This window comes from Oncorhynchus mykiss, chromosome Y (assembly GCF_013265735.2).
Source record: "Oncorhynchus mykiss isolate Arlee chromosome Y, USDA_OmykA_1.1, whole genome shotgun sequence".
Classification (NCBI taxonomy): Eukaryota; Metazoa; Chordata; class Actinopteri; order Salmoniformes; family Salmonidae; genus Oncorhynchus; species Oncorhynchus mykiss.
Genome location: NC_048593.1, coordinates 29844194 through 29866422, shown reverse-complemented (window position 1 = coordinate 29866422; position 22229 = coordinate 29844194). Strand labels below are relative to the sequence as shown.

Sequence of the window (22229 nt, the reverse complement as noted above, 5' to 3'; positions counted from 1 at the left end):
CACTCCCCCCCGGGGTAGACTATACTCTCTGTCGGCTCCCGAACGTAAGGCTCTCGAGGATTATTTGTCTGTAGCTCTTGACGCCGGTACCATAGTCCCCTCCTCCTCTCCCGCCGGAGCGGGGTTTTTTTTTGTCAAGAAGAAGGACGGGTCTCTACGCCCCTGCATAGATTATCGAGGGCTGAATGACATAACAGTGAAGAATCGTTATCCGCTTCCTCTTATGTCTTCAGCCTTCGAGATCCTGCAGGGAGCCAGGTTTTTCACTAAGTTGGACCTTCGTAACGCTTACCATCTCGTGCGCATCAGGGAGGGGGACGAGTGGAAGACGGCGTTTAACACTCCGTTAGGGCACTTTGAATACCGGGTTCTTCCTTTCGGCCTCGCTAACGCTCCAGCTGTCTTTCAGGCATTAGTCAATGATGTCCTGAGAGACATGCTGAACATCTTTGTTTTCGTTTACCTTGACGATATCCTGATTTTTTCACCGTCACTCCAGATTCATGTTCAGCACGTTCGACGTGTCCTCCAGCGTCTTTTAGAGAATTGTCTTTTTGTGAAGGCTGAGAAGTGCACTTTTCATGCCTCCTCCGTCACATTTCTCGGTTCTGTTATTTCCGCTGAAGGCATTAAGATGGATCCCGCTAAGGTCCAAGCTGTCATTGATTGGCCCGCCCCTAAGTCACGCGTCGAGCTGCAGCGCTTTCTCGGCTTCGCAAACTTCTATCGTCGTTTCATCCGTAATTTCGGTCAGGTGGCAGCTCCTCTCACAGCACTTACTTCTGTCAAGACGTGCTTTAAGTGGTCCGTTTCCGCCCAGGGAGCTTTTGATCTCCTCAAGAATCGTTTTACATCCGCTCCTATCCTTGTTACACCTGACGTCTCTAGACAGTTCGTTGTCGAGGTTGACGCGTCAGAGGTGGGCGTGGGAGCCATTCTTTCTCAGCGCTCCCTCTCTGACGACAAGGTCCACCCATGCGCGTATTTTTCTCATCGCCTGTCGCCGTCGGAACGTAACTATGATGTGGGAAACCGCGAACTGCTCGCCATCCGGTTAGCCCTAGGCGAATGGCGACAGTGGTTGGAGGGGGCGACCGTTCCTTTTGTCGTTTGGACTGACCATAGGAACCTTGAGTACATCCGTTCTGCCAAACGACTTAATGCGCGTCAGGCGCGTTGGGCGCTGTTTTTCGCTCGTTTCGAGTTCGTGATTTCTTATCGTCCGGGCTCTAAGAACACCAAGCCTGATGCTTTATCTCGTCTCAGTTCAGTTCTTCAGTAGCCTCCACTGACCCCGAGGGGATTCTCCCTGAGGGGCGTGTTGTCGGGTTGACTGTCTGGGGAATTGAGAGGCAGGTAAAGCAAGCGCTCACTCACACTCCGTCGCCGCGCGCTTGTCCTAGGAACCTTCTTTTCGTTCCCGTTCCTACTCGTCTGGCCGTTCTTCAGTGGGCTCACTCTGCCAAGTTAGCCGGCCACCCTGGCGTTCGGGGTACGCTTGCTTCCATTCGCCAGCGTTTTTGGTGGCCCACCCGGGAGCATGACACGCGTCGTTTCGTGGCTGCTTGTTCGGTCTGCGCGCAGACTAAGTCCGGTAACTCCCCTCCTGCCGGCCGTCTCAGGCCGCTTCCCATTCCCTCTCGACCGTGGTCTCACATCGCCTTAGATTTTGTCACCGGACTGCCTTCGTCAGCGGGGAAGACTGTTATTCTTACGGTTGTCGATAGGTTCTCTAAGGCGGCTCATTTCATTCCCCTTGCTAAGCTTCCTTCTGCTAAAGAGACGGCACAAATCATCATCGAGAATGTTTTCAGAATTCATGGCCTTCCGTCAGACGTCGTTTCGGACAGAGGTCCGCAATTCACGTCTCAATTTTGGAGGGAGTTTTGCCGTTTGATTGGGGCTTCCGTCAGTCTCTCTTCCGGCTTTCACCCCCAGTCTAACGGTCAAGCAGAACGGGCCAATCAGACTATTGGTCGCATCTTACGCAGTCTTTCTTTTCGCAACCCTGCGTCTTGGTCAGAACAGCTCCCCTGGGCAGAATACGCCCACAACTCGCTTCCTTCGTCTGCGACCGGGCTATCTCCTTTTCAGAGTAGCCTCGGGTACCAGCCTCCGCTGTTCTCATCTCAGTTCGCCGAGTCCAGCGTCCCCTCCGCTCAGGCTTTTGTCCAACGTTGCGAGCGCACCTGGAAGAGGGTCAGGTCTGCACTTTGCCGTTATAGGACGCAGACTGTGAGGGCTGCTAATAAGCGTAGAACTAAGAGTCCTAGATATTGTCGTGGTCAGAGAGTTTGGCTCTCCACTCAGAACCTTCCCCTTAAGACGGCTTCTCGCAAGTTGACCCCGCGGTTCATTGGTCCGTTCCATATTTCTCGGGTCATTAATCCTGTCGCAGTTCGACTTCTTCTTCCGCGATACCTTCGTCGCGTCCACCCGGTCTTCCATGTCTCCTGTATCAAGCCCGTTCTTCGTGCCCCCGCTCGTCTTCCCCCCCCCCCCCCCCATCCTTGTCGAGGGCGCACCCATCTACAGGGTCCGTAGGATTTTGGACATGCGTCCTCGGGGCCGTGGTCACCAGTACCTCGTAGATTAGGAGGGGTACGGTCCTGAGGAGAGGAGTTGGGTTCCCTCTCGGGACGTGCTGGACCGTGCGCTGATCGAGGATTTCCTCCGTTGCCGCCAGGTTTCCTCCTCGAGTGCGCCAGGAGGCGCTCGGTGAGTGGGGGGGTACTGTCATGTATTGTCATGTTGTGTCTTTCTGTCCTTTCCTTTCACCCTGTCTCCCTCTGCTGGTCGTACTAGGTTACCGTTTCTGTCCCTCTTTCCCCCAGCTGTTCCTTGTCTTCTCTGACTACCTCATTCACCCCTTTTCCCACCTGTTCCCTTTTTCCCTCTGATTAGGTCCCTATATCTCTCTCTGTTTCTGCTCCTGTCTTTGTCGGATTCTTGTTTGTGTGTCTCATGCCTGAACCAGACTATCATCGTGTTTGCTGCAACCTTGTCCTGTCCTGTCGGAATCTACCTGTCCATCTGAGCCCACGTGTGTTCATCATTAAAGAAACTCTGTTTGTTAATTCGCTTTTGGGTCCTCATTCACGCACCTGACACATGTTGCTGTAAGTGAGGCAGTGTGCTTTATTTCTTTCTAAGACAAGTATTTTATTCCTCACAGTTTTTAGACTTTGTACTTTGTCTTTCTTTTCCAAAATATCTCTTAGCCCTAGGCGTACTGTAACACTCTGACCCTTTAGAATTATGTGTAACATTTTACACAAAATACATAACAACACATTACATTTTCCCCTCACTCTTTTTCCCTCCATCCCTTCTTTCATGATAGCTGAGTCAATAATGACACTTTTATCCACCCCCCACACCTACCCCATCCCATCCTCCATCCCACCCCCCCACCCCTACCCCATCCCATCCTCCATCACACACACCCACCCACCCACCCCTACCCCATCCCATCCTCCATCCCACCCACCCACCCACCCCTACCCCATCCCATCCTCCATCCCACCCCCACACCTACCCCATCCTCCATCCCATCCCCCCCCACACCTACCCCATCCCATCCTCCATCCCACCCCCCACACCTACCCCACCCCATCCCATCCTCCATCCCACCCCCCACACCTACCCCATCCTCCATCTCACCCCCACAACCACCTCTTCCCATCCTCCACCTCACCGCCAACCCTACCTCATCCCACCCTCCATCCCACCCCCACACATACCCCATCCCATCCCATCCTCCACCCCCCACCCCTACCTCATCCTCCATCCCAACCCCCCACCCCATCCTCCACCTCACCCCACACACCTGCCTCATCTCATCCTCCACCCCCCCCCCCCATCCCTGCCTCATCCCATCCCTCATCCCATCCCACACCTACCTCATCCCATCCTCCACCCACCCCACCCAAACAACTACCTCATCCTATCCTCCACCTCACCGCCACCCCTACCTTATCCCATCCTCCATCCCCCCACACCCCTACACCATCCCATCCTCCACCCATCCCATCCTCCATACCCCATTCCATCCTACATCCCCCCACACCCCTACCCCATCCCATCCTCCACCCCCACACACCCCTACCCCATTCCATCCTCCGTCCCACCCCCACACCCCTACCCCATCCCCTCCTCCATCCCACCCCCACACCTACCCCATCTGATCTTCCATTCCTTTCCTCTCTAATTGCAACAGTAACGCTTGCAGATGCCAGTTCCCGTTGCCATGACACCCGTGTTTCCCGAAGGTGCTATGTGCACAAGAGTCAACATCCATGTGTACATTCTTTGTCTGATTGTGGTTTAAATCCTGTCCCACTCTGTTTGTCCTAGTACATTTTTGTCTGAGAGTATTCTTGAATATTAATGCTTGTGTGTTTGTGCATAGCTCAGAAACAGAATTGGTAGCATTCTTCACGCCAACACGTAGCCCCATTCCCCAGCTGTTCCAGTGTTATATTTCACAGCATGACACAGCATCAAACAGATGCGACTGAGAGAGAGGACATGCCTATTGTTGTTTTCAACTACTGTATGTTTGTTATAATCTGAAACACATATAACATGTTCATTGATGGATCTGGGCTCTCTTCAGTATGCATTTTTGGGTACAAATGGGAAGCAGTGGTGTGTGTTTGTGCATGTGTGCGTGCGTTCGTGCGTGCGTGTGTGTGTGTGTGTGTTAGAGAGAGATAAGGTGGGAAGGAATACAGTATGTGTTAATGTACCTCTCTTGGCATATTAGTGAGCATGTGCCTTTTACTGAGAGATTTAGTAGAAAACAAGCCCAAGTGAAAAAGTCTTGCTTCTTCAGTTGCATGTTGCAGATTTGGCTGCAGATTGGGGAAATCTATTTGTGAGTTAGTATAGCATTTACTGCTGCCAAAAAAAGTGATGATATGCAGATGTTATGCATAGGCTGCGTTTCTTATTCGGGGAACCATGCTTGTCTCCAGACATATTGACTCACTGGGAACAAAGTACATGACACACATACAGTACATCTTCAGCTTACTGAGTCTGGTATCAACCAGTTTAGTTCATTCATCCCTGACATGCTTTGCTCATAGATTACATATAACCTGCATATTTAAACTAGGCTGTCGCATCATGACAGATCCTCAACTGACACAGCCCAAATGGACAGTATTTAATGCCCTCATTTGTCTTTACAGTCCATGCCCAGTTGTTTAATAACCCCATCCAGACTCCCATGTCTCTCTTACCCAGATATCTCCACAGTGCCCTGTTTTTTCTAACCCCCAGTAATTTGTCACCCTTTTCTCTATCCACTTCCCCATCTCTCCTTCCCTTCCAGTTAAAGTATTTTCTTAATTCTGGCCAGGTGTAACTATCAGAAATCTTCTATAATGTGTAATTCATACTGTATCTCCCCCCAATTTTGCCTCCCTCTTCTCTCTGACTATTCCTGTGGAATTAATTCCAAATATAGGTGATGGGTTCACTTCTAGAAACCCAATCATTTAGCAAAGTGTTAATCAGCCATTTTACCAACTATACATCAATGGGCATGACATACCACCAATTACTTTGACTATTCCCTGTTTGTGAGGACACACAATGTCTGAGTCATAATATTGCCTGATGTCTTGCTTTGCTTACACTTTATAATGTGGGAAGTAGAGTATATTCACCATGTAGAAATCCTAGTGTATTTTCAATTGTGTGTGTGAGTGTGTGTGTGCGTGTGTGTGTGTGTGTGTGCGTGTGTGTGTGTGTGTGCGTGTGTGTGCGAGCGCGTGTGTGTGTGTGTGTGTGTGTGTGTGTGTGAGTGAGTGAGAGAGAAAGAGAAAGAAAGTGTGTGTGAGAGAGAGAGAGAGAGAGAGAGAGAGAAAGAAAGAGAAAGAGAGTGAGTGTGTGTGTGCATATGCCAAGCGCGTACTTTATGTTTCAAACTTATCAATTGTAACCAGTTTCCATGGCAACTACTCTCTGGAGGCAGAGAGGAGGGAGAGAATGCAGGGACGGAGTTGAGAAAATGATTATTTCGGAGGGTAGGGGGGGGCCTAGAATGAATGAAATATGAAATATATGGTATGGACTGTCAAGTATCTAAGAGAGTGTAAGGAGAGAGGGCATTTATGTGCATGCTTACATAAACGTGTGGTGTGTATATAATATGACTTGTGTGCGTGTGTGTCTGTGCGTATGTGTGTTTGTGGGTGTGTGTGTTTGTATGTGTGTTTGTCTTTGTGTGTGTGCGTGTGGTTTTGTGTGTGTGTGTGTGTGTTTGTGGGTGTATGTGAGTAATGTAGAGAGATGGTTTGCTGTGCATCTGAGTTGAATAATATAAGTGATAACAATGTATTTGCTGTATCATGCATCTACCTATACTTCAGTGCTGCCATGCATGTAAAGTCTATTTTGGATTTGATTCTGAGTTTTGAGTGAGAGCAAGAGAGTGAGGCAGAGACAGGGTGAGTCAATAGGAATCTAACACAATTATGTTGCCATGGTGACACCGTATAATGAGATGCAGTCTATGTCCGGTTGCCTGTCTCTACCTCTCCAACTCTCCCTCACCCACTCTCCCCTCCAACCCCCATAATTAACACACTCACTTCCTCCATCATACTTGCTCTCTTGTAAATGTACAATCCTGAGCTCCTGTTTATTGTACTATTCCAGGTTCCCTTGAGTCCATAGCAAACAGAATATCTTGGGATTGAGACATAACAAAGTATGGCCTTCAGAATACGTCTCCTTTTCGATCTACCAATGTTCTTTTGATCACCTGTTACTTACAGCTATTGAGACAGATCCTTCACCTCCCAATCATGCATTGAATTTCTTTCATTTGCATTTTTAACTATGAACACCCAGTGCACTACAACTGGACCAATGAATCCAATTCTTAACAAAATAGGCTTTTGAATTATATGTTCAAGAAAATATAGATTTAGACAAGAGAAAACACAGTAGTTGTACCACATAATATTTTAACACATTGATATTTTATTATAATATGTGAATTGCTGTTTGTGACCTGTATATCATATTGTATTCTAATGAATACAAACTACCGCACCAACAAATATAGCATACAGTGATGCGAGATGTATAGAAGACAGTTACAAATAGTTATTCTTAAATATATATTAATTCATTCATTCTGATGAACTGCATTATGACAGTCATTGATGGTCAGCCTAGCTATATTTTCCCTCCTCTGTGACCCGCCATTTTGTGCTTTAGCAATTGTCTGTGATTGACTCACATTGTTGGCAGGGGTTGAGAAGTTGTTGTCCTTTTTTAGAGGGAACTGTCAGGATCAACATACTGTATGTGTCTTGGCACAAGAAACCTAGCTGAACAATATTGACACATTACTAAAATGTGAGTGGCTCCATTATAATGCAGGGCTCTGTGTGTGTTCAGATGCCAACTGATCACAACTGTTGTAAACAATTCATTACTACAATTATGGTCAGCTTATAATAAATAATCACTCAGTTTTACATGTATTTTTCAAGTTCCAGTATTACCCATTTTTCTAATGATTTTAACATCACACAGTCCGATCATGATGAATTATCTACACATAGCGCTATGGATTCATGACGATGAGGACAGCACCAGCTAAGTCACGGCTTTGAAATGAACTGAAGACTAAAGTGTCTGACAACATTCACTGTGACACCTATGAGTGAGAACAGTTACAGTATGTATGTCCCACCATAATGTTCTATGTGAGACGCGTTTCTGCGCTTGACACAGTCATCATTGGAACCCTGTCAACACTAGCATCTTCAGCAGCCTCATCAGTTATTTGTGTCACACAGTATTAGTCCACAGAGGAAATATGATCCCATGTACAGTAATCACTCCTAGCTATTGCTTTTCTTGAATGAGATTTCTAGAATCTAGAATCACTGAGCACAGAGCATGGAAAGTCCAGGTGAAATCATCCCTTGCTGCCTAGAACAGAACAGACAAACACAGAATACTTCAACACCCAAGTACCAACTCGGTCAGAGCTAAAACATTCCCTTCAATCCTGAATAATTTTCTGTTGGAATGAAATCCGCCTGTTTGCCCTGGGCAGGAACGGGGGCTGGGAGATAGTGCCTTGATTGGGATGGACCTAGACTCAAACATTGCTCCAGGGTGTCCGTGATCCTTCGCAGAAGCTTATGGCCATTGCATCATAATCAAAACAGTGTTACAGCTTGTTATTTCTCCTCTTGGCTTGCTCCATTGGTTCATGTTGTGTTCGTATGTTCAGTTCATATTGTGTGTTTGTGTTGTTGACTTCATAAATGACGTATATTAGATATTTGTGAATAACACAATTACTATCACTCTGGATCAAAATTGTAGCATTGAACTGTGTATTTATTTGCTTAAACAACTAACTATTCATATCCTCGGAATATGATTTACCACAAGTTCTGAATTATTTAAATAATTAATAATAACCAAATTAGTAGAATAACTAAATACATGTTTATTTTCTAAAATGGTGAGGTTTATTGGAATGGAAGGATATTGACGTATGAATACGCAACATCTACGCTAGGACTTAGGCAACACAAACGTTATAAATTCACAGTTGAGTGACAGTATCACTAAGAATAGCAGACCCACAGCCCTTAAAACGTGATGTGGTCAGATCAAGGCATCCCGTACACAGGCTAAGATGTGTTCTCTCTTTCTCCTCTCTGTCTGCGCCTCCTCTTCTATGTCTCGGCAGTGTCTGAGCAGCCTCAAAAAAGTATCTTTACTTTGCCTAATTTCCTCACGATGTCCTCCGATGTTTGTCCCTCCATCCAAAGATTTGAGGAGAGCAAAACAGGGTCTGTGATGGAGTAATGGGTGGTGAGAAAGAAGGGTGAGTGACATCACCCAGTCTTAGTCTTGCATGCTCTGTCTCTTTTACTGTCTTTCAATCTCCTCTTTGTCGTTTTGTCTTCTATTCTGTGTTTAGAAACTCACCAAGCCGTAGACCATACTGCCAAGGACAGAGAGAGGCAGAAAATAGGAAAGAAGGACAGCAATGTTAGAAGGAATGTGATGTTGCCAAGCAATAACATCATGTCCCCTGTCACTCTTTTTTCTAGGTCTGAGTGACAGCAGTTATTGTGCAGTAAGAAGAGGAGGCTCCCATTCACCAATGAACTTGGACTGGACTGATGATCAATAGCTTGATTAATATGACCTCACCTGTACAGGTAGTAGAAGAAGGAGAGCAGGTAGAAGCCCAGCTTACACCAGGACTCCTTCTGACAGTAGTTCAGGATGTCTGCATTCATCACACTGACAGGGTCATACATTACCTCTGACCCATCTGCCGGCCGATGGAAAAACCTGACGAGAGAGAGAGAGCATTCTTACAACAGAAACAACTAAAAAGCATCCTGTTTGAGAGAGTGGTTGTGTCATGCTGTGTCATTTGTGTTGTGTTGTGTCATGTCGTTCTTGTTGTGTTGTGTCGTGTTGTGTTGTTGTGTCGATTTGTGTCATGTCTTGTTGTGTTGTGTTGTGTCATGTTGTTCGTGTTGTGTCTTGTTGTGTTGTGTCGTTCGTGTTGTGTTGTTAGTGTTGTTTGTGTTGTGTCATGTAATGTTGTTTCTGTTGTGTTGTGTTGTTCGTGTTGTGTTGTTGTTTCGATTTGTGTCGTGTCTTGTTGTGTTGTGTTGTGTCATGTTGTTCGTGTTGTGTCGTGTTGTGTTGTGTCGTTTGTGTTGTGTTGTTAGTGTTGTTTGTGTTGTGTCATGTAATGTTGTTTCTGTTGTGTTGTGTTGTTCGTGTTGTGTTGTTGTTTCGATTTGTGTTGTTGTTTCGATTTGTGTCGTGTGTTGTTGTGTTGTGTCATGTTGTTTGTGTTGTGTCGTTCGTGTTGTGTCGTTCGTGTTGTGTTGTTAGTGTTGTTCATTTTGCGTTGTGTCCTTCGTGTTGTGTCGTGTTGTTTCGTTCGTGTTGTGTTGTTAGTGTTGTTCATTTTGCGTTGTGTCCTTCGTGTTGTGTCGTGTTGTGTCGTTCGTGTTGTGTTGTTAGTGTTGTTCATTTTGCGTTGTGTCCTTCGTGTTGTGTCGTGTTGTGCCATGTCGTTCGTGTTGTGTCGTGTCTTGTTGTGTTGTGTCATGTAATGTTGTTTCTGTTGTGTTGTGTCATGTTGTGTCGTGTTGTTGTGTTGATTTGAGTCGTGTCATGTTGTGTTGTGTCATGTAATGTTGTTTCTGTTGTGTTGTGTCGTGTTGTTGTGTCGATTTGAGTCGTGTCTTGTTGTGTTGTGTCATGTAATGTTGTTTCTGTTGTGTTGTGTCGTGTTGTTGTGTTGTGTCATGTAATGTTGTTTCTGTTGTGTTGTGTCATGTTGTGTCGTGTTGTTGTGTCGATTTGTGTCGTGTCTTGTTGTGTTGTGTCATGTAATGTTGTTTCTGTTGTGTTGTGTCATGTTGTGTCGTGTTGTTGTGTCGATTTGTGTCGTGTCATGTTGTGTTGTGTCATGTAATGTTGTTTCTGTTGTGTTGTGTCGTATTGTTGTGTCGATTTGTGTCGTGTCTTGTTGTGTTGTGTCATGTTGTTCGTGTCGTGTCGTGTCGTGTTGTGTTGTTAGTGTGGTTTGTGTTGTGTCATGTAATGTTGTTTCTGTTGTGTTGTGTCATGTTGTTCGTGTTGTGTCGTGTCCTGTTGTGTCGTGTTGTCTTGTGTTGTGTCGTTCGTGTTGTGTTGTGTTGTGTCATGTTGTGTTGTGTCCTGTTGTGTCGTGTTGTGTCTCGTGTCATGTCTTGTTGCGTCTTGTCATGTCGTGTTGTGTCGTATTGTTCGTGTCGTGTTGTGTCGTGCCATGCTGTGTTGTGTCGTTTTGTGTCGTATGTGTACCTCCAGAGATGGTAGAAGAGCAGGGGGATGTTTAGGCCCAGGGTGACCCACTCCCCAGCACACATGAACATCAGGCAGAACAGCCCATGTATGGAGTACTCTGGCACCACCAGCTAGAAATAAAACACACAAATAGAGTGCACACCACACAAATACAAATGTCGTTATCAGAAACACTTCAGGACAAAATGCTTTGAAAAAGCTGCAATTTTCATATGGAATGATTGTGGTAGGGATCAGTTATGATTTTCATATGGAATGATTGTGGTAGGGATCAGTTATGATTTTCATATGGAATGATTGTGGTAGGGATCAGTTATGATTTTCATATGGAATGATTGTGGTAGGGATCAGTTATGATTTTCATATGGAATGATTGTGGTAGGGATTAGTTATGATTTTCATATGGAATGATTGTGGTAGGGATCAGTTATGATTTTCATATGGAATGATTGTGGTAGGGATCAGTTATGATTTTCATATGGAATGATTGTGGTAGGGATCAGTTATGATTTTCATATGGAATGAGAGTGGCAGGGATCAGTTATGATTTTCATATGGAATGAGAGAGGCAGGGATCAGTTATGATTTTCATATGGAATGATTGTGGTAGGGATCAGTTATGATTTTCATATGGAATGATTGTGGTAGGGATCAGTTATGATTTTCATATGGTATGAAAGTGGCAGGGATCAGTTATGATTTTCATATGGAATGAGAGTGGTAGGGATCAGTTATGATTTTCATATGGAATGAGAGTGGTAGGGATCAGTTATGATTTTCATATGGAATGAGAGTGGTAGGGATCAGTTATGATTTTCATATGGAATGAGAGTGGTAGGGATCAGTTATGATTTTCATATGGAATGAGAGTGGTAGGGATCAGTTATGATTTTCATATGGAATGAGAGTGGTAGGGATCAGTTATGATTTTCATATGGAATGATTGTGGTAGGGATCAGTTATGATTTTCATATGGAATGAGAGTGGCAGGGATCAGTTATGATTTTCTTATGGAATGAGAGTGGCAGGGATCAGTTATGATTTTCATATGGAATGAGAGTGGCAGGGATCAGTTATGATTTTCATATGGAATGATTGTGGTAGGGATCAGTTATGATTTTCATATGGAATGATTGTGGTAGGGATAAGTTATGATTTTCATATGGAATGAGAGTGGTAGGGATCAGTTATGATTTTCATATGGAATGAGAGAGGCAGGGATCAGTTATGATTTTCATATGGAATGAGAGTGGCAGGGATCAGTTATGATTTTCATATGGAATGATTGTGGTAGGGATCAGTTATGATTTTCATATGGAATGATTGTGGTAGGGATCAGTTATGATTTTCATATGGAATGAGAGTGGCAGGGATCAGTTATGATTTTCATATGGAATGAGAGTGGCAGGGATCAGTTATGATTTTCATATGGAATGATTGTGGTAGGGATCAGTTATGATTTTCATATGGAATGATTGTGGTAGGGATCAGTTATGATTTTCATATGGAATGATTGTGGTAGGGATCAGTTATGATTTTCATATGGAATGAGAGTGGCAGGGATCAGTTATGATTTTCATATGGAATGATTGTGGTAGGGATCAGTTATGATTTTCATATGGAATGAGAGTGGCAGGGATCAGTTATGATTTTCATATGGAATGATTGTGGTAGGGATCAGTTATGATTTTCATATGGAATGATTGTGGCAGGGATCAGTTATGATTTTCATATGGAATGATTGTGGCAGGGATCAGTTATGATTTTCATATGGAATGAGAGTGGCAGGGATCAGTTATGATTTTCATATGGAATGATTGTGGCAGGGATCAGTTATGATTTTCATATGGAATGAGAGTGGCAAGGATCAGTTATGATTTTCATATGGAATGATTGTGGTAGGGATCAGTTATGATTTTCATATGGAATGATTGTGGTAGGGATCAGTTATGATTTTCATATGGAATGAGAGTGGCAGGGATCAGTTATGATTTTCATATGGAATGAGAGTGGCAGGGATCAGTTATGATTTTCATATGGAATGAGAGTGGCAGGGATGAGTTATGATTTTCATATGGAATGATTGTGGCAGGGATCAGTTATGATTTTCATATGGAATGATTGTGGTAGGGATCAGTTATGATTTTCTTATGGAATGATTGTGGTAGGGATCAGTTATGATTTTCATATGGAATGAGAGTGGCAGGGATCAGTTATGATTTTCATATGGAATGAGAGTGGCAGGGATCAGTTATGATTTTCATATGGAATGAGAGTGGTAGGGATCAGTTATGATTTTCATATGGAATGATTGTGGTAGGGATCAGTTATGATTTTCATATGGAATGATTGTGGTAGGGATCAGTTATGATTTTCATATGGAATGAGAGTGGCAGGGATCAGTTATGATTTTCATATGGAATGATTGTGGTAGGGATCAGTTATGATTTTCATATGGAATGATTGTGGTAGGGATCAGTTATGATTTTCATATGGAATGAGAGTGGCAGGGATCAGTTATGATTTTCATATGGAATGAGAGTGGCAGGGATCAGTTATGATTTTCATATGGAATGATTGTGGTAGGGATCAGTTATGATTTTCATATGGAATGATTGTGGTAGGGATCAGTTATGATTTTCATATGGAATGATTGTGGTAGGGATCAGTTATGATTTTCATATGGAATGAGAGTGGCAGGGATCAGTTATGATTTTCATATGGAATGATTGTGGTAGGGATCAGTTATGATTTTCATATGGAATGAGAGTGGCAGGGATCAGTTATGATTTTCATATGGAATGATTGTGGTAGGGATCAGTTATGATTTTCATATGGAATGATTGTGGCAGGGATCAGTTATGATTTTCATATGGAATGATTGTGGCAGGGATCAGTTATGATTTTCATATGGAATGAGAGTGGCAGGGATGAGTTATGATTTTCATATGGAATGATTGTGGCAGGGATCAGTTATGATTTTCATATGGAATGATTGTGGTAGGGATCAGTTATGATTTTCATATGGAATGATTGTGGTAGGGATCAGTTATGATTTTCATATGAAATGAGAGTGGCAGGGATCAGTTATGATTTTCATATGGAATGAGAGTGGCAGGGATCAGTTATGATTTTCATATGGAATGAGAGTGGTAGGGATCAGTTATGATTTTCATATGGAATGATTGTGGTAGGGATCAGTTATGATTTTCATATGGAATGATTGTGGTAGGGATCAGTTATGATTTTCATATGGAATGAGAGTGGCAGGGATCAGTTATGATTTTCATATGGAATGAGAGAGGCAGGGATCAGTTATGATTTTCATATGGAATGAGAGTGGCAGGGATCAGTTATGATTTTCATATGGAATGAGAGTGGCAGGGATCAGTTATGATTTTCATATGGAATGATTGTGGTAGGGATCAGTTATGATTTTCATATGGAATGACAGTGGCAGGGATCAGTTATGATTTTCATATGGAATGATTGTGGTAGGGATCAGTTATGATTTTCATATGGAATGAGAGTGGTAGGGATCAGTTATGATTTTCATATGGAATGAGAGTGGCAGGGATCAGTTATGATTTTCATATGGAATGAGAGTGGTAGGGATCAGTTATGATTTTCATATGGAATGATTGTGGTAGGGATCAGTTATGATTTTCATATGGAATGATTGTGGTAGGGATCAGTTATGATTTTCATATGGAATGAGAGTGGTAGGGATCAGTTATGATTTTCATATGGAATGAGAGAGGCAGGGATCAGTTATGATCCCTCCTTCAATCTCCCCTCTTCGACTCTACAGCTTGTCCATTAACACTGACAGATAAAATTAGAGAGTGGTGGCAGTATAGAAAGCCAGGTAATTATAATGTGTGTGTGTGTGTGTGTGTGTGTGTGTGTGTGTGTGTGTGTGTGTGTGTGTGTGTGTGTGTGTGTGTGTGTGTGTGTGTGTGTGTGTGTGTGTGTGTGTGTGTGTGTGTGTGTGTGTGTGTGTGTGTGTGTGTCTGAGAGTAAGAGAGAGAATGAGAAGGTGGGCTACAGGCAGGAAGAGAAGATGTGAATCAATCCGTCTCAGTCCTGTAAATAGATGCGTAGATCGTCTCTCCCACAAGGTGTGTGTGTGTGTGTGTGTGTGTGTGTGTGTGTGTGTGTGTGTGTGTGTGTGTGTGTGTGTGTGCCTTGGAGCCACTTACTGACCTTCCGCAGCAAGTTGCAGATTCTTTCAATATTCAGAATTCTTTCCCTCTGAAAAGTGAACAGAGAGAAAGGAGAGTCAGATATGGAGTCAGATATTTGGAGTCAGATATGGGGAGTCAGATATGGAGAGTCAGATATGGGGAGTCAGATATGGGGAGTCAGATATGGGGAGTCAGATATGGAGAGTCAGATATTGGGAGTCAGACATGGGGAGTCAGATATGGGGAGTCAGATATGGAGAGTCAGATACAGAACGTTATTGTGTAGCTATTTTAGATGAAGGAACCCTCAGCAAAAATATCACTGGCAAAATAGAAGCAACATTACATTGAGTAAATGCATTACACATGATAAATAAATAGATAAATAAACAAAGGTTTTTCTATTTGAATAAATTGCCATGGTCTATGTGTGTCTGTCTGTCTGCCTGTCTGTCTATAGTGCTCTACTCTTTACAGCCGAGTGGCCGTGACTGTAGATGGGCTCATAGAACTGGGTCACACTTCACAGAACTCCACTCCCTTTCATAAAGCAGGGGGCCTTACCGCTCTGGTGGGGTTGCTCTGATCGATTGGGTTCTTGAAGTCTGTGCACAGCTCATCAAACGCAATAATCTAAAAACACATGTACAGTGTATATCGTTACATTTTCTGTCATTTGCATTGGATAAAGATACATTAATATTGAACGTAAATGGATGGTGTTTTCTTTCACATTCACAATGTGTTATTCTCGTTCAATTCCAATCATATCCCTTTTAGCCTCTTTTCACAAGATTTCTTATCATCTTAAAGGGGTAATCTGCAGTTGCTACAAACATTTTGGACTTGTAAATTAATGATATGTACACATTGATTCTTGAAGAATATCATTTATAATGCCTCGTGAGCTTAGCTCAACTGTCATACCCCATCAGAGCCCAAAATATAAGCTTGTTTTACTCCAATGTTTTTAAACAATGTCAATGTAAACAAACACTATATAGCCTCACAACATGGTTAAAGCTATAATTTTGGTCAGTCCTTGCATCCATAGCTACATTTTTCCAGCTCCATCCCTCAGCTTTTTACCAAACGAGGGGCGGGGAGTTCTTCTGTTATTGTGTCAACTGCTGATTGCTGCATTAAGTTTGCAATTCCCATACCTCCATTCATCCTTTTATATCTTTCGAATCCTTAGTCTCTCTCTGTTTCTCACTGTTTCTTAGATCTCCATCTAAGCATCCCTCTCTGCCTCTCAACATTCCTCTCTCCCTGTGACATCCATCTTTCCCTTTCAGAAACCAATGTAACTCTCCACATCTGTATTTTACTTTCAACAACACCTTTCCACCTAATAGATCTAAACCACTCCCTCTTCTCGGCCCGTGCTATCCGGGGTCCTTGGAACGTCCCTACCGCTTTGAAGTTGAAATGTAAAAGGTAAAGGTAAGCGTTAGGGTTAGGTAAGGGTTATGGTTAGGGTAGGGGTTAAGGTTAGGGTAGGGATGTCCCAAGGATCCCGGATAGCACAACCCCCTATTCTCTGTTTCACGCTCCTCTTCGTAGTAAACAGATACAGTTTCCATAGTGATCTGATGAGCCCCTTAGCGGGCACCATGGTTACTATAGAAGTGAACAAGCCATCTCATTGGTTGAAAGACACACAGAGATGGGGGGGGCGCAAACCATGGAGGGAGGCAGATGGGGGTAAGGGGTGGAACAAAATGATAGTTTTATAAGCATTCTCAATAACATGGTTCGTTGCTGACGCATACACACACTCTATCCCACCTTTTTACCTTCCCCTTCTCTCACACAGGTACATACACACACTCTATCCCACCTTTTACCTTCCCCTTCTCTCACACAGGTACATACACACGCATCTCTCCCACAAACACAGACACACACACATTGACTGACTCACATGCAATGCAGTCTCACCCACTAGTCAATTTAGTAGTCAATACTTACAGTAATTTCAAACCAGTCTTTTGTAATGAACTGATAATGCTGTGTTGAATTTCAAATGAACAATGTCTCCCTCGACAGAAGGCTATAGCTGAGAGAGATGAGCTCTGGCCTTTGTGCAGTCTGTGTCTGAGGCTTTAGACATGTAGAATACTGATTGTGAAGAAGTCTACAGTGACGCCTGTACAAATTCCTATCATAATTCTGCAGTCAGTAGGCTGGTCCTTATGATGAGGGTTGCATTAATGCACATATATCTCTCTCGCCCTCCATCTAATTGTCTCCCCATTCCTACTCAAATTTAAATTCCTTTTCACTAGCTCATGTTAATAAACGTCCTGTTTATGGTGTCATACAGTGCCATCGGAAAGTACTCAGACCCCTAAACTTTGGGCTCCCGAGTGGCGCAGCGGTCTAAGGCACTGCATCTCAGTGCAAGAGGCGTCACTACAGTCTCTGGTTTGAATCCAGGCTGTATCACATCTGGCCGTGATTGGGAGTCCCATAGGGCGGTGCACAATCAATCAATCAATCAAATGTATTTATAAAGCCCATCTTAGATCAGCTGATGTCACAAAGTGCTGTACAGAAACCCAGCCTAAAACCCCAAACAGCAAGCAATGCAGATGTAGAAGCACGGTGGCTAGGAAAAATTCCCTAGAAAGGAGCGTTGTCCAGGTTTGGCATTATAAATACAATTTTTTTCTTAACTGACTTGCCTAGTTAAATAAATAAATGTCCACATTTTGTGTTACGTTACAGACTTATTTTAAAATGGATTTAAAAAATAATAATCCTCAGCAATCTACACACAATACCCCATGATAACAAAGCGAAAACCGATTTTTTTAAAATGTTTTTGCTAATTTATGAAAAACTAAAAAAGAAATACATTATTTACATAAGTATTCAGGACCTTCGCTATGAGACTTGAAATTGAGTTCAGGTGCATCCTGTTTCCATTGATCATCCTTGAGATGTTTCTACAACTTGATTGGAGTCCACCTGTGGTAATTCTATTGATTGGACATGATTTGGAAAGGTACACACCTGTCTATGTAAGGTCCCACAGGTGACAGTGCATGTCAGAGCAAAAACCAAGCCTTGAGGTCAAAGGAACTGTCAGTAGAGCACTGAGACAGTATTGTGTTGAGGCACAGATCTGGAGAAGGGTACCTAAAACAGTTCTGCAGCATTAAAGGTCCCAAAGAACACAGTGGCCTCCATCATTCTTAAATGGAAGAAGTTTGGAACCACCAAGACTTTTCTAGAGCTGGCCACCCGGCCAAAGTGAGCAATCGGGGGAGAAGAGCCAAGAACCTGGTGGTCACTCTGACAGAGCTCTACAGTTCCTCTGTGGAGATAGGAGAACCTTCCATAAGGACGACCATCTCTGCAGCACTCCACTCCTCAGTAAAAGGCACATGACAGCCCGCTTGGAGTTTGCCAAAAGGCACCTAAAGACTCGAAGATCATGAAAAACAAGATTCTCTGGTCTGATGAAACCAAGATTGAACTATTTGGCCTAAATACCAAGTATCACATCTGGAGGAAACCTAACTTGTCGGGATCAAGGCAAAGATGAATGGAGCAAAATACAGAGAGATCCTTGATGAAAACCTGCTCCAGAGCGCTCAGGACCTCAGACTGGGTGGGGCAAAGGTTCACCTTCCTCCAACAGGACAACGACCCTAAGCACACAGTCAAGACAACGCAGGAGTGGCATCGGGACAGGTGTCTGAACTTGAACCCGATTGAACATCTTTGGAGAGACCTGAAAATTGCTGTGCAGCAATGATCCCCATCCAACCTGACAGAGCTTGAGAGGATCTGCAGAGAAGTGTTAGGGAAGATTCAGAATTTGTTGGTAACATATGTAAGATGTTTTATATTTATCAAATGTGTGTAAGTTAATTCTCATCAGAATGGTATTTTTGTATAATACTGTGGGCAGGGTTGCAGTATCTGTTCTATGTCAAGACTAAGTTGCATGGCCGCTGAGAGGGGAGAGGTCAAAGTTTCATCATGTGTAAACATATCTTTTACTCTCTACCTTTCCCATAGTGGGGAAAGGAAGGTTGCAGTGTCTGGAATCATTCTATGCTCCCTCTTATGTTGTTTCTATCTTAACCTATAGCCTCACCCTCCTCTCCGTGAGCTTGTCCAGGAGGTTGTATTTAGAGTTGGTTGCATCTAAATGACAATTTGATATATGCCTGTTGATATGGAGGATTTGGTTTATAGTTTCACGGGTTTGGGAAAGGAGACAAAGCTGAACGATGAGTTATGTCTATGCTGTCTGACTATGTGTGTCTTTGCTATTAAAGGAACTCAGTTGTATTGGAAGGGGGCTCTCAGAGAATTCATGGTTAGACACTGAATCGATCTGAGAGTCACAGGGTTGTGATAGAGCTCATAATTAAAGATGGACTTTTATAACTAACTCTGACTTGTGTGTGTGGTTTGCTCCCATGATTTGGTAAATAGAGGAAATTTCCACGACAGAAGCATGGGAGAAACTCCCCAAATACAGGTGTGCCAAGCTTGTTGTGTCATCCCAAGAAGACTCAAGGTTGTAATCACTGCCAAAGGTGCTTCAACAAAGTACTGAGTAAAGGGTTTGTTTTTGCTTTGTCATTATTGGGTATTGTGTGCAGATTGATGAAGGGAAAAAACGATTTAATCAACTTTAGAATAAGGCCGTAAGGTAACAAAATGTGGAAATGGTCAAGGGGTCTGAATACTTTCCGAAGGCACTGTACATGTGCTTATTATAACAACAGAGAGAGAGAGAGACACTTCCAGTACTGATATTAATAAAATAAATAGTGAGTCACAGATGGGCACGTGGGCACACATTCACACCAACCAATGGCTAGACTTCAGTTATTGCATTGTCTCATACTACTATTACGTTAAGTAGTCTTCACCCAGAATTATAGGTATTTCTCAGACCAACCAATTCTTTATTTCAGGTACGAGTCACAAAGCAAACAAGAGAATATTGCTGAAACATGGTTTAACCACCATCACCCAGAGTTTATAAACATGGTTAAGGTGAGTGTGTGTGTGAGCTCAACTCACCTGCCAGATGACGAAGAAGATGAGTGCGGCACACAGCACTAAGGTGAGCATGTAGCAGAAGGCCGCGAAGGTGAACGCCATGGCTGTGTCAGCCAGCCTGACAACGAGTTGGGTCGAGAGAGGGGGAACTTCCCCTCCTCTCTCTCTCTATTGATGACTATCTCTCCTTCCTCAGGAGGTTTTTGTCTGTTCTTCCACTCCCTGCCCTTGACTCTCTGACTCCCTTCCCCTCTTACGTTGTATTGAGAGCCCAAATTGTCCAGGTGAGGAGCTGAAGTACTGTGTTGGAAGAAAAAATCCCTGCTCCACTCTCCAGTCTATCAGCTGTGGTCTCTCTATTTCTGCTTATCTAGGTTGCTCCTTCTGCTTGAGTTCCTCTTTCCTTTTCATGAGTCTGTGCAAAATATTTTCTTCTCTGTCACACATACAATTTGCAAAGCGGTCAACAGGCACAGTTATTCATGGAGAACAGCTACAGCTGAGTAATGCTCTTTCCTCTGGTCCCAGCCTCCTCTGATTCTAGACAGGGGTTTTGTGCACTTTGTGTCTGTCCCCTCCCCCTTCCAGTAACCTCCACTTTGCACAATATCCACACACCTTGCTCACAGTGACACAGCTAGTAAGTGACTACCTGACACACTGGACTGTATGTAAAGTAAAGAGAGGAATGATTATTGTGAGGTGAGAGACAGTATGGCTTGTGGTCATTATAGCAGAAGTTTGCAGTGTTATGGCTTATTATTATTCAGTTGCTTAGAAAAAAATCATGATGGCACATATTTCAAGAACAATATAATTGTTAGCGCACATCTGTAATAGGCAAATATATATATTTATTTATTTACATTTTAACTACAAACATTTATAGTTGTAATTGGTATTACAGATTATTCAAAAGAGATTTTGATTTTGGTATATTCTGATATTTCAATGTTTTTAAACGGAGCAGATATGCTGTCAAGAAAGAAAGGACTGTTTTGTAGGCATATAATTGTCCATTAATGTAAAGAGAAAGGATATTTTGTTTTTCATACAATAACAGCAATTCATACATGTGCCCCATAAATATTCTTACGATGACAGTTATTAGTGATAATTTATAATAACAAAATGAGCAAAGATCACCAGCTTACAATCAAATGATCAATTTGATAACAATAGCTAGCAATGATTTGATAAATGGTGCTGTAATGTATAGAGGAGAATATAAATAAACAGCAATATGATAGAATACTTAGCCACTCCACACTGAGGTCTCAAATCAATAAAGACTGATGAACGATGGATGTATCAGGATAATGCTAATCTGTGATGATGACGATGGATATTTTGACTGATCTTAATATTGATCAGAGTGTACCTGTGTTTGGTGGCAGATGCGTCTATCACTGAATATCCAACTCCTTCCTCTTCCCACTCTGTCAATTTGGGTCGACACCATGTCAGAATTCTCTTCCTTGCCTTTCTCTATCTATCTCAGTCGCGTCCATCAGATTTCTTCACGCATATGCTTTTCAGTGCTCACTTGCAGGGTGGAAAAACAGCATTTAGAGAATCAACTATGTTTAGATGTTAAAACATTTTTTGCTCTTATTTGGGTGCAAGTCTTTTTTCTTAAGAAAGGCAAAACATCTCCACAGCCCTTAGAAGTCTCTAAGTTCCTTAATTCCCCTCTTTTTCATGTCCCCCTCCATCCTCTTTCGCTTTTCTCTCTCCAAAGCTCCCCCTTATGTTTTCTCTTCTCTTTCTCTAAAAAAGAATGGAACGATTTTGAAAACAGACCAAGAAAGACTCTCCCTCATGTTCTGTCCTCCTCAGTCTCTTCTTCTCTCTCTCAGACGGTCTGATAAAGCAAGATTTGGATCACCCTAGAATATACCGGCCAAGTGCATTCAACAGTCTCTCCCTCCCTCTTTCTCTCTCTCTCTTTCTCTCTCGGTCCCTCTATCCCTGGCTTTGAACCGTTGCCGTATTCCCTTGTTCCCCAGAGATGGTTGAGGGGGCAGGGGAAGCTCCAAATATTTTTTTGTTGGCTTCCCTTGTTTGTCTCTATCTACCCCTCCCTCTGCTCCCTTTTTCTCTCTCTACCGCTCTCTCTCTATCGCTCTCTCTTTC

At 43.2% G+C, this 22229-nt stretch overlaps 1 protein-coding gene across 4 annotated transcripts; it reads right to left on the bottom strand.

Moving 5' to 3' along the window:
- Positions 1-6980: 6980 nt before the first annotated feature.
- Positions 6981-22203, bottom strand: cnih2 (cornichon family AMPA receptor auxiliary protein 2). 4 transcript variants are annotated; one of them, XM_036967931.1, is made up of 7 exons: positions 21475-22199; positions 20115-20758; positions 15624-15692; positions 15079-15126; positions 10870-10982; positions 9208-9351; positions 8730-8995 (listed from the first exon to the last, which is right to left on the bottom strand). In XM_036967931.1, exons 2-7 carry the CDS (start codon positions 20193-20195, stop codon positions 8968-8970), a joined length of 483 nt encoding a protein of 160 aa, XP_036823826.1. In that variant the 5' UTR covers positions 20196-20758; positions 21475-22199; the 3' UTR covers positions 8730-8967. The 4 variants fall into 4 exon arrangements, with proteins under 4 accessions (XP_036823825.1, XP_036823826.1, XP_036823827.1 ...); XM_036967932.1 differs by having other exon boundaries at positions 20115-20508; XM_036967930.1 differs by having other exon boundaries at positions 6981-8995; positions 20115-22199.
- Between the last annotated feature and the right edge of the window lie 26 nt (positions 22204-22229).